Source organism: Cygnus atratus, chromosome 15 (genome assembly GCF_013377495.2).
Source record: "Cygnus atratus isolate AKBS03 ecotype Queensland, Australia chromosome 15, CAtr_DNAZoo_HiC_assembly, whole genome shotgun sequence".
Classification (NCBI taxonomy): Eukaryota; Metazoa; Chordata; class Aves; order Anseriformes; family Anatidae; genus Cygnus; species Cygnus atratus.
Genome location: NC_066376.1, coordinates 13,835,053 through 13,851,594, shown reverse-complemented (window position 1 = coordinate 13,851,594; position 16,542 = coordinate 13,835,053). Strand labels below are relative to the sequence as shown.

The 16,542-nt window shown below is 40.3% G+C and overlaps 1 protein-coding gene across 4 annotated transcripts in view; it reads right to left on the bottom strand.

Annotated features, from left to right (window-relative positions):
- CRAMP1 (cramped chromatin regulator homolog 1) overlaps positions 1-16,542 on the bottom strand; it is a 45,513-nt gene that overhangs the window by 6,300 nt on the left and 22,671 nt on the right. For 3 of the 4 annotated variants that reach the window (XM_035548720.2, XM_050713793.1, XM_050713792.1), the window contains exons 8-20: positions 15,787-15,910; positions 14,594-14,675; positions 12,319-13,584; positions 10,783-10,960; positions 8,752-8,933; positions 7,859-7,933; positions 6,526-6,607; positions 5,665-5,769; positions 4,220-4,398; positions 3,603-3,683; positions 2,280-2,514; positions 1,879-2,043; positions 1,088-1,233 (exon numbers count right to left, since the gene is read on the bottom strand). In XM_035548720.2, the coding sequence (XP_035404613.1) occupies positions 1,088-1,233; positions 1,879-2,043; positions 2,280-2,514; positions 3,603-3,683; positions 4,220-4,398; positions 5,665-5,769; positions 6,526-6,607; positions 7,859-7,933; positions 8,752-8,933; positions 10,783-10,960; positions 12,319-13,584; positions 14,594-14,675; positions 15,787-15,910 (2,900 nt within the window). The remainder of the gene's footprint in view (positions 1-1,087; positions 1,234-1,878; positions 2,044-2,279; positions 2,515-3,602; positions 3,684-4,219; positions 4,399-5,664; positions 5,770-6,525; positions 6,608-7,858; positions 7,934-8,751; positions 8,934-10,782; positions 10,961-12,318; positions 13,585-14,593; positions 14,676-15,786; positions 15,911-16,542) is intronic. The other variant, XM_050713794.1, reaches the window with a different exon arrangement.

Here is a 16,542-nt window from a genome sequence, read left to right as displayed (position 1 = left end):
GTGCTTAAAATTACAGCTTAACCCATTCTTCTCTGAGGGCAGTTTGTTAGATCAGGGGCTGCAGTGTCACTTCAAACCCACACAGACAGATTATCATACATGCCCTGAATGAACACACACTCGCAAACGTGTGCGTGCTACTCAACAGATTCTCACAAGTTAGCAGAATGTTTGAATTTATACCAAGAAGACAGACCAGCTTACTCGGGCTTTACCTCCACTAGTCTTGAGAAGTTCTTGAGATGGAGACTGCACAACCTCTCTGGGCAACCTGTTTCCCCGCCCCGCCCGTTCCTCCTCAGGGTGAAAAAGTTTTCCTTTCCTTTCCAGGCTCTGTAGTCAGAACCTCTCAATTCAGTTTTTGCCTGTTCCTCCCACTGTCCATCCTGTGAAGGGCCCGACTACATTTTCTTGATGACTTCCCCACAAGCACAGGAAGTGGGGGGGACTATTGAGTCCCCCCCACCCTGAAGCCTTCTCCAGGTTGCACCAGCCGAGTACCATCAGCCGCTCCTCACAGACAGAGGCTTCAGCCCACTCATGATCCTGATGGCCCTCCACTTATCTTGGTCCAGTTTATCTACGTCTTTTCCTGTATCAGGGGCCCAAAACCGGTTCACAATATTCTAGATATGGTCTCACAGCCATTCGGTAGAGTCGGATGATCGTTTTTCTTCAACCTACCAGCTATACTTATGCTAAGACAGCCCAAAACATTGCCGGTCTTTGCTGCCACAGCACATCCTGACTCACATTCAGCTTGCTGAACAAAGTAGAACACACAACGCAGAAAGATAAAAACTCTCTCTGTCAAAACAAAAATATGTCCAACAAGGCAAATACAACCTCCTCCAGCAAAAAGAGCCTGGGTCAAAGGTGCTCTCAACAGTTTCATGCACCAGCCCTGGTGCAGAATACCCTCAGATCATTTTGCACCTTTCAGTTAAGACTGGAACTTTGTTAAGCTACAGTGCAGATGTCAAAGGATCTTTGCCATAAGTATCTTGGGAAGGTATGATGGACAATACGCAGTAACACTGCACTAAAAAAGGAAGCAAAACCATCCGAATGTAATTTGATGACGTACCTCTGCTACGTCTGCCAGAGATCGTGATACAAAAGAGTCCCGGGAGTTTCCATCCAGAAGGCTAGGTCCCAGTAAGGAGGTGCCACTGGCAGTCCCAACAGGAGTTGGCAACATCTTTCGTCCCTTTTCAGGGGAGATGAAACTTGCTATAAAGAACAGGCACATCAGTAAGTCACTGCACTGAAAGTTTGCAACTGGGAGGACAAATAGAAGGACAAGGAAACTGCAAATGAAGGACGACTATCCATTTCTTCTCTCTCTTAAAATTTACACGTTGCCAGTATGAACACCATCAGCAGATTGCTAAGAGTACAGACTCATTACACTGGCCTCCTTAAGTGTTAACTCAAAAACCAAAGAAACAAACAAAAAAAACATGCACAACAAAACAAAACAAAACACCAACCCACAAACAAATAAACCCAATGATCTCATCTCTGAGATTAGGCTCACCAAACACAGCAAATTTCCAACAGCAGAGCCAAGGGCATCTTTTCATTTTGGCAGAACAGCCAAAATATCTCAACCTAAACGATGAGTCAGGCTCCCAGCAGAGTACAAAGTACCACCAAAGAATTATTTACCGCAGGGTAAGGGCTCTTGCCTTAGTTTAGCAACAGGATCTTTTCAGGAACAGATTTATGAAGAGAAAGAAAATGCATTCAAAGGCAATGCCATACTAAAAAGTAGTAAAGGAAAAAGTCCACAAATGTCCTACTAACTTTACTATTTTCCAAAGGAATCAGTTCTAATTATGCTTCTTTTTCGTTTCCCTATGTACCAGCACTTACAAAACAAGCTGCTGAGAGACGAGTCTGTGGAGTCATTGGGGTACCACTGGGGATCATGGCTGGGAGAGGCAATCCAGTTCTGTTGAGGACTACTGGATGGGGACGGAAGACTTTTGGAGCTGTCACTGCCATTCAGCTTTGCAGGAGAGAGAGAAACACCTTCACCTGTAAGCCAACATCAGGAATCACTGGTTCAGTCAATGAGGTTAAGTTACAGGACACTGCATCAACTTATGTTCAAAAAACAAAAAAACTAAATACATTAGAAAAGACAGGCCAGCCACAGTCATACTTCCAACAGATACATTTAAAAAAAAACAAAAACCGCTTCCCCAAATTTTCTGCTGACATGCACGATGACAAGGATTTTCTTTTAAGTTAGCAGGAAGACTCAGACTTACTGTATTGCCCAGAGCTGATAGCTATTTCAATGATAGAATCACTGATTTGAGTGGCAGGTTCTCCTTGAGAAAGCACATCTTCAGGTGGTCCAGGCAGAGATATATCCAAGAGAGCAGAAACATTGGGAGGAGAGAGCCGGGTACTGGAAGCCTCTGATGAGGGAAGTGGAGGAGTGGAAAGGCCATTTTGGAGGGGAGTCTTGGACAGTTCTGAGAGAGAAAGAACTGATGTGCCCTGTTACAAGAAACAGAAGTAATTGTTCATGAACTTATGAAGAACTTGGATACGTCTGAAAAACACCACCTTAACTCCTAAGCATCAGATTAATATCAGACTTTAAAAAAGACTAATAATCCAAAAGAATATATTCTTTTTTTTTTTTTTTTAATTCACGGATCCAAAAATACTTCAAAGTATTCTTCTCAGTTACAGAAGAGCAGTTGATCCCATACTTCGGATACCCACTTCTAAGTGTGATTCATATTCTTCTTATAAAAAATGTCTAAGCATGAACCAATACTCCTCAGCCCATATCCTGCCAAATCATCTGAAAAAAGGATGGGTCCATAACACTCCAAAGGAATTTAATATAGTTTACATAACAGAAATAAGCATCCATACATAATAATAAAATGAACATGATTTTGAAGAAACTACAAGATAGTTCTTAAGAATTATTATATTTGCCTTTGTATAGGCAAAAAACCTGTAGCTTAGAGTACACATATTTTAAAAGACTAACTCATTTCTCCTTATAGCCGGACTTCCCAAAAATCAACGGGCTTTTGTAAGGAGTCTAGATTCTGCTACCCCTTAATAGAACTGTTTGTGATTTTTTTTCTGATGTAGTACAAAGTGAGTAATGTTTTGAAAATGTGATTGTCACTACTAGTTAGATGCCCTTGTTCCCCAGTAATCGTATACCATTATTGCTGTTTTGTGGAAAGTGACACAAGTCCTGCACGTGGGAAAGAACACTTCCACACACCAACTTATTCCAGGGTCCCAGCAGCTGGAAAGCAGCTTTGCAGAAAAGGACATGGGTGTCCTGGTAGATGTCAAATTGAACATGAGTCAGACGCGTGCCCAAGTCAGAGCTTGTCAGATTTGCTTTGCTTTTTCAGAGAATGTCCCCCAAATAAATTTAAACAGCTTTCCTGACATTCTTTCTTTAAATTTACTCCGATGGTAAACTTCCATTCCTACAAAACAATAATGATGGTATACAACTACTGGGGAACAATGGTATCTAACTAGTAATACCAGTGGTGTTTTAAAACATTACCTATTTGATACAGCTGTTCTTTCAACACATACTCTACCTGGAAACCATCTGCAACTGCCTCCTGCTCATGCCGTGTTGGTAAGCTTATAAACGGAACACGACACCCAGGGCCTGAGCTCTAGAAACAACAACAGGAATCATGTGAGTGAAACTTTTATAGAAGATGGTGAAAATATAGTTGGGGAGCTAAGAGACAGGTGCATATCACCGTTTATGCATGCTCTTTCTATATACCCCACCTTTCAAAACAGTCCATCAACTGCCTGAGAAAATGACAAAGACTAAGGTGTAACAGGATCTCAGTAAAGGAGGCTAGCAATGGGATGTCAGTTTCCATTCCAAATGCATCCCCAGAAGTCCATGTTTTGCCCCCAAATTCCCTTCTGAGTCACTGTCTCTTGAAATACCACTGTTTCTTTTTAAGCCCAGATCTCTGAATGGCCAACTTCAACAGTCTAACAGTTGAAAGGTATTCTATGGGATAGAAATCTGCTCAATGCAGTGATGATTTGATCCCTTAAACTCCTAAATACATGTGTCTAACAGCAAGCCCCAGGAGAAGGCTCATGGAGAATCATTACTAATACAGCTTTCCACACAATGGAAGAACAAGACATTTAGCTCCTTCCAAAAGCATGCTCAGGAGACTCTGACCTCCACAGTGGTGATGGAGCCTCCATTCTGATGCGCTGCTGTTGACTCCTGCCCTGTTACTACCGTGGTCACTCTGTCTGGCGACAACGGAGATACACCTGGCAAACCATCTGCATCCAGGACAGGCACGGGGCTACCAGGGATAATACCAGCACTTTTAGCTGCCAAGTCGATGGCACCTTTTGTGAAACAAACAAGCAAAAAACACATTACAGGTCTTTTATTCACACAATTACTTTGTTGTGACTCTTCTAAAAAATATTTTTTTTTTTAACAAATTGGCCAGCAAGTCAAAACTTAATACATGCAAGAAGCAAACACGGTTATTATACAATCAGCTATATTAATTGTTCTTCCTCATGAAGTGTAACTTTTCTTTCAGCTGAACATTTATAATTCTTCTGCCCTGCTCCAATCAGCTACATCAAAACAGTTTAGAGAAACATCCCAGTTCTCCCCCTTCCCTCTATTTGTAACATTTTTTTTTTGTCATTAAAATATTTAAGTTGTTGGTTATGAAATTTCTAGAAATGTCCTATGGTTTAACACAGGAACTTTAAAAACAGTTTTTTTGTTTGTTTGTTTGTTTATCTTGCCTTTATCAGCAGTTTAGCCTCAATATATAACCTTAGGTTGTTGCAGGGTCAACATCATGCAGATCTTTTAAAATCTCAAGATTTAAAACTTTTTAAAAGTTTTTTTTTCCCTCAAGATTTTAAACTTTTTTAAAACTCAAGATACCTGAATCATAGAATGGTTTGGGTTGGAAGGGACCTCAAAGATCATCTAGTTCCAGTCCTCCTGCCATGGGCAGGGACACCTGCCATTAGATCAGGTTGCTCAAAGCCCCATCCAACCTGCCCTTAAACACTTCCCTGGATGGGGCATCCACAGCTTCTCTAGGCAGATGTCTTCTCATCACACAGAATTCTCTAAGCCTGCTGTAAGCCACCGAGGCAGTGATTGCTTTCACCTCACCAATCATTCTAATTATGGGACCCCCTTTTTTGTTGCAAGACAGTATTTGCTTGGGGTGCTCTGGCAATTTATTTTCTTGTAGAATTCATAATCCCATGTTAGTAGATATGCTGTTTATAACCTTCTTTGAAAAGGGGTCTTGACATGTTTGAAAGTGGCCTTACAGAACAAAAACAGAACAAACAACAACAACGAAAATCACACAAGTCCTCAGCTTCAGTTACAAATTCTAAATCCTTTCTTAGCAAGCAGCTCAGACACAGCAAAGGAACCCAGTATGGACTGTCCCACAACTGACTTCATCCTTTCTCCAGCCGCAAAGCCAGCAAGTACGATATCACTAACACGACCATTTTCTTTAACTTTAAAAGGCACTAACAGTTTTTACACAGGAAAAAGAAATGAACAATGTAACATCACACATATCATGAAAGACTAACTTTCATTCTTTTTAAGGAATGACTTACTAGACAGGTGGTTGGTAGCCTGTGTTGGAAGAACTTTGGGCACAATAGGACGAGAAACAGCAGCTTTTGTCAGTGAGGACTGGATTGGCCGAAATGAACCTCTCCCTGTGGTGAAGAATTAAATACCTCTCAAGCAAATGAAATCTACCATCTTTAAAGCAGAGCACAACACAGTTCAGTGGAAGCAAAGTAAACACATTCCAAGCAGCGTTGAACTTCCATGAACGCAAATAGTGGAGACAATTAAACAAGACTTAAATAGTAATGCAAGTTAACCAGTGCCTTATCACAAAAACGCAACAGTAAACTGCGTTAGTTGAAGCTGCTTTCGTTATTTTAAATGAGGATAACTTTTAAGCTCTAGTGTTGATTTTGAGAGATTCAAGCCGAGATGAGACATTATCTTGAGACATTGTTCTCAAGAGTAGTGTAACAGCAGGAAAGGACAAATGGGCAGTATATTGCTTATACTGTATGAAATTTAAACAGTATCCCAAGTACTAGGAAAGGTTTATTACAAAATCTAAACAAATTATTACATCCTGTAGAAAAAAAAATTCTTATCTTAGTAATTTATTCCAAACTGTCTCCTTGTACAGACCTCCTCACTCTTCCCCATTTTCAGTGATGGGACATGGAAGAAAAATAATTCTATTGTAACCATGACTTGCTTAACAGTGATCCAGGACAACAATTCTGTCATCTTGTAGGAAGTGACTCAATCATTTGATAAATGACTTTGTGGTTTTGAAAGGATATTTTCCTCTTATTATATAAGTTATTCCTTTATGCAGCATAAAGAGACACTTTCAAGTCCACCTCATGACAGCATGAAAGTAACAGAAGATATGTGGAACTCACCTGTAATAGAAGAGTTGGACAGGATAGAAAAGGAACAGACATGTTGGGATGGATTTCCAGATGGCCTGGGGAGCAGAGTTCTCTATGTGACAGAAAAAACAATAAATCAAAACATATTCAAGCAGAGACCAGAGGGTAAAGCTGATCTTCTAAGGCATAAAAGTTCATGATACCTTCCAGAATAAGGAGCAGAGTATTTATACGGGGTGACTATCATCCAACAGACATGGCAGTAAAGTCTGTGCAACCTTGAAAACGAAGCTAGAGATAGGAATCTAGGAATCATGTTTCCTCTGTAAACTACCATAAAAGAGAATTTCCACATGGATAATTCTCAGACAAATGTGAATTAAAACTGAATTCCTTTCTGATTATTCTTGCAACAATTTTCTCTCAGTAATAATCTCTCAAGAAATTATAGAAGTGATCTTAAGGACTAGACTATGTACAAACTCATCTGCTGATCAGAGTTAAACAAGAATGAGTTAAATAGGCAGTTGTATGTATTCCTGAGGCTTAAAAACAAATGGAATTGCACAGACCAGAGTCTTTCACTACCAGAAATAACCTCTATGTAATTTCTAGGTCTCCTACTCTTATACAGAGCAGAAGAGACCAAAGTGTATATTGACGCTTGGTAACTTCCTCTTTGCCAAACAGGTTTCCATTATTCTCTTTCTAAACTATGTTCTCCACCTGCCACAAGTCCCTAGAACAAGTCTGTGGTTTCACAGTGCCAAAAATCTTTTTGCTAGGATTATAAAAGCAGACTAAGTGGGCTTAATGCTTGCCAAACTCTTAAGATCCATGACAATAGGCTAATTCTCCCATAGATCTCTTTGAAAATTACATTTTTTCCCCTGTAAATCAGCGCTCTTTCAAGAAGATTTTGTTTTATTTCACTGCAGTATTTATACCCATCCCAGTTTCACAGTCATTACTGAGTAGAAAGGTGGAAAAAACATCTAAAGGGAGATTTTGTTGCAGTGGCACTGACAGCTCTAACAATGACAGATCAGGAACATGAACATGCAGCTTGTGCCAGCAGGCCCAAACAGCAGTACCTGCTTTCAGATAAGGCTCTTTTTTATTCTTTCCCAAACTACCTCACACACTAGACTATTACTGTTGATATTCCTCATACAGAGGATATAGTATGGCTCATTACAACATAGACTTAAAAGCTGTTTCCTTCAGATACTTAGCTTTACTTTTCCAATGCATGTATGAGGGAAGTTCAGGTTTCTGTTTCAGTTTAGCTCAAATCATTTTAACCTTACTGTTATCTGTTCAGGAACAAAACAGGCATTTTGCACTTCCAAATTATTCTGACCTGTACTACTAACGGCTTCCGCAAGTGTCTGTTCCGTAACTTCCTTGGCTTTGGCAAGAAGAAGTCTGACTGCATCTGGAGAAGAACAGGAAATCCATTAGGAAGTATCTTAAGCAGGCAGATGCAGAATAAATTATATCCTCAAACCCGTTTTCAATAAAACTGTAACTATTAATTAATATACTGATTTGTTTCAAACTGTGTAATATTTTTCTTTAAACTACCTTTAAGTTAAATACATCTCACTTGATTTTGATGTATAACACTAACATACATATCATTTAACTGAAAGCTCCGCAAACACACAGTCCAGTAAAAGAAAAGCCTCATGGAATATGAAAACCCCATTTTCTTAACCCAAAAGTTAACACTTCAGATTCATATCCCAGAACTTCTGCTAGAGTAGTAACATTTTCCACTAGGAACGTATTATTTTTCTTGTTTTATGGGGACAGAACTTTTTCCCCCAAAAAAGCCATTTCACTACTTAACTACTGTAGCCTGATATGAAGCTGTTACTGAGATTGTATGTATAAAAATAAGTATTTCAATCAAATAGAGCAATGAGCTTGTATTAAAATCAGTTGCACAAGAAGAAGGGTATCAGTTTTGCCAAGCCTGGCAAATATATTTTACTGGAGCAAATTAGAGAGTGAACCAGTTTCACCAGGTTGTGTGATGGCATTCAGGTCTGAAGAGGTGATGACACTTCAAAGCATAATCATGTAATCAAAATCTGACTAAGCTCAGCTGATACAGTTATGCTTAAGCATCACCAGAAGCACTGCTTCATAAGGAAGCACATGTTTTCTGATGAAACAAAAAACCTCTAATCCTACTGCAAGCCAGCGCAGGCACAGTATGCTACTTTTTCATTTACCGATCTCACTTACACTGATTGTGTCTAAGTGCTGCCGGAAGGTCAGCTCTGCTTCTTTACTAGGCAAGAAGAGCTTCCCGTGGCGGCTGTTGGGTGGTAGAGTTGTAGGAACCGCGAAGAGTCCACCATCAGCGTCAGTGTTTCCAGAACTTGAAGGATTAGCCACCAAGAGAGGTCTAGGGAGGTTTCTCAAACCTAGAAGATTTCAGCAGCAATTTAAATTAAGTGAAAACAAGAAGAAAACAGCTATTTACTAACTGAAGGATCAGATGGAGAGCTGAGACTTAGGTATTCTGGTTCTGCCACTGTTTGCGACCTCAAACAAATCATGGAACTCTCAACACTTCAGTTTTCCCACCTGGAAACTGGCAATATTTACGGGCTTCACAAGGACGGTGCAAACATTCACTTGCTTTGAAATCTTTGGATGAAGGGGCTTAAATGCAACTTTACACTACTAAAGGAAATAGAATCTAAGCACACAATTTTGAACCCCAATATCAGCTTTGTTAACCAGCTTATCTGTTCAGTTTGTAGAAACGCTTGAAGGTCCTTCTGCTCCGTAAACTACTTATCTACCTGATCCACTCCTTTTGTAGGGTGAGGTAATACAAAAATAGATTCATTCTACAATAAGTATTTTTTATTTAGACCTCTCCTCCATCCCCCACCCTTAATGTGGTAATTCAAAGTGCAACCTCAGTAAAATGATTCTGATGACAGAGAAGTGAAAAAGCAGGGATCGTTTACCAAAAATACTTTTCAAAAGACGGAGTGTCTTAGAAATACATGTGTCACATTAAATAACGATACCTGGCCTGAGTAAAACTTCTTTTACATTTAACTTCAAAACAAACAAAACCACACTGTATTATTTCAGTGCTGTGCAGGCATCCAGTTAGAATGAAAAACACTGTTGCTGATATGTCATTATGAGATAACTAAGAAGTGTACCTCTCTTCCACAGAAGTGCCTGCTTTAGTTACAATACTGGGCTTCATTACAACAGACAAAAATGACTATCTTCACACTCAGTATTACACCCATGCTTGCCATGGAGATAACAGTGAGGAGGCAACAGTCATCCAACTCACCCAGAAGCGGAAGAGGCAAAGTGGGCAATGATTCTCAGCAATGCCTGCTTCCTCCCTGGGCAGGAAAACAACACAGCACAAGCTTGGGCCATCCTAACACAGAGATGGTTATACACAACGCTATTCCACAGGAGTTTTGAAGAACAAACTTCACTTACTTAATAAATAAACAGGAGGTGTTATTATCCTCCCGTTTAAAAAGCAGAATTGCCACCTGCCATTCTACACTGCTTGTTTTTTTCCACAGGATAGTTAAAATTACAGCATGCCAAAGGGTCTAAAAAGCAACTAAATGCAGAATAACAAATACATTTGTCTCTCCTGCCTGACTAGGAGTTAGTTCATACGCAAGGTATTTTCTTAAAAGTCTGCAATGGGATGAACTAAAGTTATGTAATGATATCTTATAGATAAGTATTACAGATTATGTTCCATCACAGTTGTTGTTCCACTCTTTTCTAAATCTCTTTGTATGACTCTTTTTAACACTTGTTTTTTCTCTCCTGCTAGGTTTGTGCCTTTTAGCTTGTAAAGCTAACAGTTTGTCAATGCTTTCAGTTCTTCTGTAGAAGACAATCTGTTTTCTTTATCTTCTACTGAGAAGGCCGAATAAACTTATCTTTATTTAAAAAAAAAAAAGACAAAAAATGAAAATGCAGGTTGTACCTAGACAGACTTGGGACCTAAGTCTGTGAGGGAATGTAAGACTGAGTTGTGAGAGATTTTCTGGATTGTAAACAGTATTATTGACACATATTGCTTTCCAAGATTCAAAGAAATACTGAATTTAGACAACCCCAAAGCAAATCAACATGTACCAGTTTTCTTAAGCAATTAAGTTCATAACAGTAGAATCCTCATTCTCCCAGTGTTACGTTATTGGAATGCATTCATCACGTATGAGGCATTAATGGCCTGATCTCTTGAAATATATTTTTACGAGCATTCACCTGAGGAGCTGGAAGCAGCACCAGGAGAAAAAGTCTTGTTGTTGCGAAGGGCAGACTGATTCCGTGTGCAGCCTGGACTTCTGGTGCTGATGGCAATCACCTTCCCTGGAGGAGTCAGTGACTGCTCCTCTTGAGTAGGCTTTATAGGTGATGTGGCAACAGAGCTCATCTCAGGGGTCTAAAAATGTGAGTACATTAAATTAATATTGTGTATTGTTACAACAAAAATGCGGTTAAACTCATCCTACTTAGGAAACATTAACGGTGTTTTAGTACGTCAAATAGTACTCTAACCAATACCTCTGTACGGCTGTGGTGGAAGGCTGAAATTCCTCCAGTGAGCATTTAGCAGTGTTAAATACCATTGGTTCAATACCATTAATTTACGTTACAACCACATTAACACCCAACAAGCTTCTTACATTGTGCTGCACCACCCCAGGGAAAAAAAAAAAAAAGGCAGAGGTAAAGATGAAGATTTGTCACAGTAACAAAAGAGGGGTTGCTTTTAATTTAGTAGAAATTGTCCTAAACTCTAATAAACCAGAGACCTCTTCTGGATGGAAATACACCTGGACAAAAATATTTTGCTGTTAATTCTAATTGAATAAAGACGAATAGCTTTTAAAGTTTTTCACACTCCCAGAAGATTAAAGAATCTATGTGCAACCACAGGCATAAAATTATCACCTAAGCTTGACTGCTATGCAATTTGCTACAGTTAGTTTTATGCTTGTAATATTCATTTAAAAGAATGAACCCCAGAACAGCTGACCATTTTGGCTTTGTTACATATTATCTTGAGAAAATTGTAGGGATCAAGACAAGCAATCCTTTCTCTGTTGAAGTACCCTGTGGCAAAAATATGATGGTTTGTATCATTACTTGATGAAACAGAGGATTTAAGAGATGAAACTTTCAAAACAGTCTACAGCACTTTCAGTTAGGCAGTAAATACCACCCTTTTCCCTCGAACGTGTGTGTCACTCTCATGACACTCACTGCCACGAGAAGCATATCTCTTTTTCTGAAATACAGAGTATATAAAGTGATATTTGACAAATAAAGCAAAAGGTTACTTCTTTTTATTGGATTATATGTTATGATGTATATCTAAAGTAATGCCAACCTTTTTCAGGTGTATGACTCTGCTTTGATTAAGACAAAGTATGCTGAAGTGATAGGAAAACACTTGCAAATAAAAACTACCTCATATCATGGTTTTTGTTTGGAGTACTAACATGAGAGAGAAGAGAAAGCACCTACCGAAGTTCATGTCTGACCTTTTGAGCTCACTGTAATACTGCTGAGACTGTGACTCATGCCAAACAAGAAACTAAAAGGCATTTTAGAAAAGCAGGTGCAGCACACTGAGGAAAAGTCTACTCTGTAGCAATCTGTTTTGATTTTCTTTTTAAACATAGGAAACTCCTATTTTTTATTTACATTGATTTACTATGAAAACAACAGCAAGAGGAATTATTCCCCAGATCAAGTAAGAGTTTAGCATACGGAGCATAAAGAAGAGCTACTTACTGGTTTGGGATTGACTTCAGTAGAGATGAGTTTTAAAAGGCAGTTTAGAAGTCTCTGCTTGTGAAAGGTGGTACATGCAGGAACAGCACTTGATTCAGATGTTTGCTCCCTAGCATCCTGGGTTTCTGGCTCCAAGACAGCCAACCAGTCATATTCCAGCTGCAACTTGTTCGGTTTGCCCATCATGAGGTAGACTTCAGCCAGCGTAAGGCTCTCGGAAGTTCGTAGACTCCATCCTTCTTCTCTAACTTGTTGAGAGAGCCGGCTTGGGTCATCCTTGAGAGACTTTGTATTAGATTGTCCCTGAGGTGGAGGTGGAAACGAGGAGCTCAGCTTCTCTTGAGAATCCTCCGTTACTGCATCTGTTATCTCCTTGGTACAAGCATCAAGCTGCTGACCCTGGCTGTGGCTAGCCTGAGCTTCGTATCTGGCTGGGCCACTGCTGGGTGAAGCCACACCACCTCTCAGTAGCTGTGAACAGGACTCAGATGTCTCTGTGCTCCTCCCACTTGGAAAAGCCACAGGAGAAGTATCACCAGCTGCTGGAGCAGAGTCTTTTCCATGCGGTTTGTCTGTGCAAGAACATTTCTCTGGGACAATCAGGTCCTGACAGGACTTCATGTACCGTGGGAATGGATCGAGCAGAGAGAGCTCCTCAACATCAGGGATCTTACTGCAAGCACAAGCTGTGCTGCACGATGCTGGTACAGTTGCTTGGTCACCAGCCAAGGCCTCCCTGCCTTCCACACAGAAGGCCACTGAGCTCAGCTTCTCATGGTTCCCTCCTGGATCTTGAAGTCCAGAAAGTGGTTTGTTGAGAGAGTTAGCGATGCCAAGATTTGAGGCTGTTCCTTCTGCCAGACCAGACTCTGGGGAGCCATCTTCAGTGCCTGCAGGAACCTCAGCTGTGGGATGAGAGGTTCTGCTTGATTCTGTAGTGCTCTCTGCCCTTCCAACGCTCTTACCTTCTGTTCCCCGCGTGTATTTTAGTTGTCCCCTAGCTGTTCCCTGACCACTCTGTATACCTAGGATTTGTGCAGGGGGCAGTAAGTGAGAGTCTTTTGTGTTCTGTTTGCATTTGCCAGTTTCCTGCCAATGCACTGTGCAGAAAGCCTTGGAGTGAACCACTCTGGCTACCCCAGGCAGTGGAGTGAGTGTACAATTCTCTCCTGGAAAGAGATGGAGCATCACTTTCTCCTCTGAGAAGCTACCTCTTGATTCTGAGTCTCTGGAGTCTTGAAGCTGCCGTTCCTCTAGTGTTTTACGCTAAAAAAGATGCGTTAAAGACTACAACCACCATCTGTCCCCTCATAACGAGTATTTGACAGCCTGTTTTGCAAGAAAGTTAGTAGCTGATCAAGGGTATGTTCTCTATTCAGCATAGATATAAAGGCTCTGATCAGAAATTAGTCTTTCTGTGTTGATAAGGACTATATTGAAAACACAAGCACAAACTAAACCTACAGTCCAGAAGAAAATTTACTAGTCTCTGCTTCAAATGGCATTGCAATAGGAAAAAAAAAATCATTGCATAGTAAAACAGTCTCCCCTTTCTGCGCATCAGCCTTCATTTTACATATTTTGGCATCTTTCAAACTTCAAGTGCTATGTGAAACTTCTTCCAGGCTCACAAATTAAAAAAAAGAAGCCTGAATTAGAGGACTAAGAACAGGATAGAGCATACCAGTCAACAGGAAAATAAATGGCTGTTATCTCACAGCTATTCTCACGTCTGCTTCTACTCCTTGGACCAAAGTTCAGAGGTAGGGATATCTCTGTAACGAGTTCTGTGGCTCAGACAGCATATAAAAACTTAACAGGCAGCAGCAGCTACCTAAAGAAGAAGCTTAAATGTTCATTTGTTGAAACTGCATACAGCAAGTGGAAAGATCCATCCCCAATTTCTTTGCTGAAATTGCAAATCGACAGTTATTATCCAGGCTTCTACAATGCAGCCACCCATCTGTGCTGAAACAGAGCGCGCCCACTTTTTAAGGTAATGAAAGAAAAGCAGGGAGCTTCATTTATTACTAACTAGTTTTTCAGAGGACCCCAGTAGAGAAGAGCTGAGGTAAAAGTGAAATCCTGCAGGATTTTCCACAAAAGACTCCTTCACATTAGTGATGCTGAGATGCTGACCTCTGTTATTATTAAAGCACGAACTGGTAAATTTGTTAGGTAGACTCACATTTCTGATGTAACGATGAACTTAGAATGGGAATGGAATTGCTTCCAGGACAGAGCACAGAACAGAGACGCAACAAGAAAAGGATACAATGCGTACTTCATGGAGAGCCCACTTCTGCTTCAGGAACTCAATGAGGCTGGAGACCTTCCGATGCAACTCCACAATCATCCTGTATGCAAGATTAAAGCAGTGGAACGGATAAAAATGTCAGCAGAAATTCAAATCAGATCCTCACCAGTGCTAGAATGGGAATTAAGGGAAGAAACTGGTATTCTGTAACATGGCACAGGGAGCACAGCTACCACTCCCAAACTGTAAGAAAAAAAAACAACACAACAAAAAAACACTGGCAAAAAATGGCAACATTAAAATGTAACTCACAACTGTGAAAGATCTGAAAGCCGATCATATAAATCTGATCGCTGTGACTCAAGATACTAGTTTCTCCAGATGCAAGAAAAAGATGGGAAAAGATGGCAAGATTTCGCTAACCTGCAGTAGTGCAAGCAAGGCATAAAGCCATCAAACGAAATATACAAAAAGGAGGACAAAATACATTTACTTTTTTGCTCTGAAAGCATTTGGCAAAGTAAACATTACACTGCAAACCTTCATTCTCCTCTCTGCATGGTATTTGGTCACTATACTGAAATGTTCCATTTGAAAGAGAAATCAGCATCACAGAGGCCTGGTTGTTTTCTGCCCTGAGTTTTGGACCAGCCACAAGTACTAAAGGGAAAAATCATTGATGACACTGGAACAACAGCACCAACTACATTTTGCAGGGGGAAGTTAAATATCTTCCTTCTTGCTACCACTCTGTTGCATTTGACATATTTAGACTCCTTGCCTAAAAGGAGAGAAGGCACCTCCAACCACTGTTTTACTTCCCTTCCCTGTGCCTCTGTCTCGTGGTATGTTCAATACAAACTTCAGTAGCGCTAATGCTGCGTATCTCCGTTCTACTTCCACTCTGACACCTGGGTGCAAATGGCACAAAGTATATTCATTTCCAACTCTAGTATCTCCTATCATTACTCAAATCAAAAGGTATAAAGAATAATGGTAAACTAAATATCAAGTTCGACATCTCACTATCTACACAAATCATGTGCTCTGGTTGTACAAAGGCTTCAGACTAAGTACATTTAGGCAAACTGCATCATCAACTATGTACTGCCTAGATCTCACAGAGAATCCTGAAGGGAGAGCAAGATGCTAGAGCACTGTCCCTGTATTTCACTGTTCTATACTGAGCACTAAAATCAGCTCTTCATTACCTAAGTCGTGGATTCTGGGCGAGACTCTGCACTCGAGCCCATGCATGATTATTTCGTGGCTGCAACTCTACAGGAACCTTGAGAGGAAGACGTACTGGCTTCTGGTCCTCTTCATCACTAATGCCTGAAGGGAGGTAAAGCACAAAGGTCAAAGCAAGGAAAATTCAGGCAGAATGCTATATGCTCAATTACATGGAGGGAAAAAAAAAAAAAAAGGCATCACAGGTATCAGCACCATCTACAGATGACTTAGGCAACTCAGCTGCAGCAATGGAGGGAACTTGCTTCCTTAGATTAACTCCTGTTGCAATTTGTTGTTGTTTTTTTTTCCTCCCTCAGCCATTGCAGTAGTACTAGAGCTCCCAGCTGAGCAAGAACTGTCAAAATCAGGTCGCTGGAAACTCCGAACAAGTACGACAGTAAAATATTTCAGATCTTTAAACTGCACTGATACTACTTATTGAGGGGCGGAGAAAAAGAGAAGTCACACAGCTGAACTGGAGAAGGTTAAAAAAAATTTAAATGCTCAGTGCTGAACAACATACTGCTCTTTATTTACTGCCACAGGAGGAAGACTAATTTTGGAATATAGTGAATGGAAACCTGGCAAAGCAGTAGTGATCTTGTCTGGTGTGGCTGCTTCCTCTGTAATTTCACTAGTATTATACACTAAGACTTAAAGAGCTCGGTGGATCTGAAAGTTAGTGGGATTATACAAACTAACGGGATTATGTAAAACAATAGGGACGTATTTGT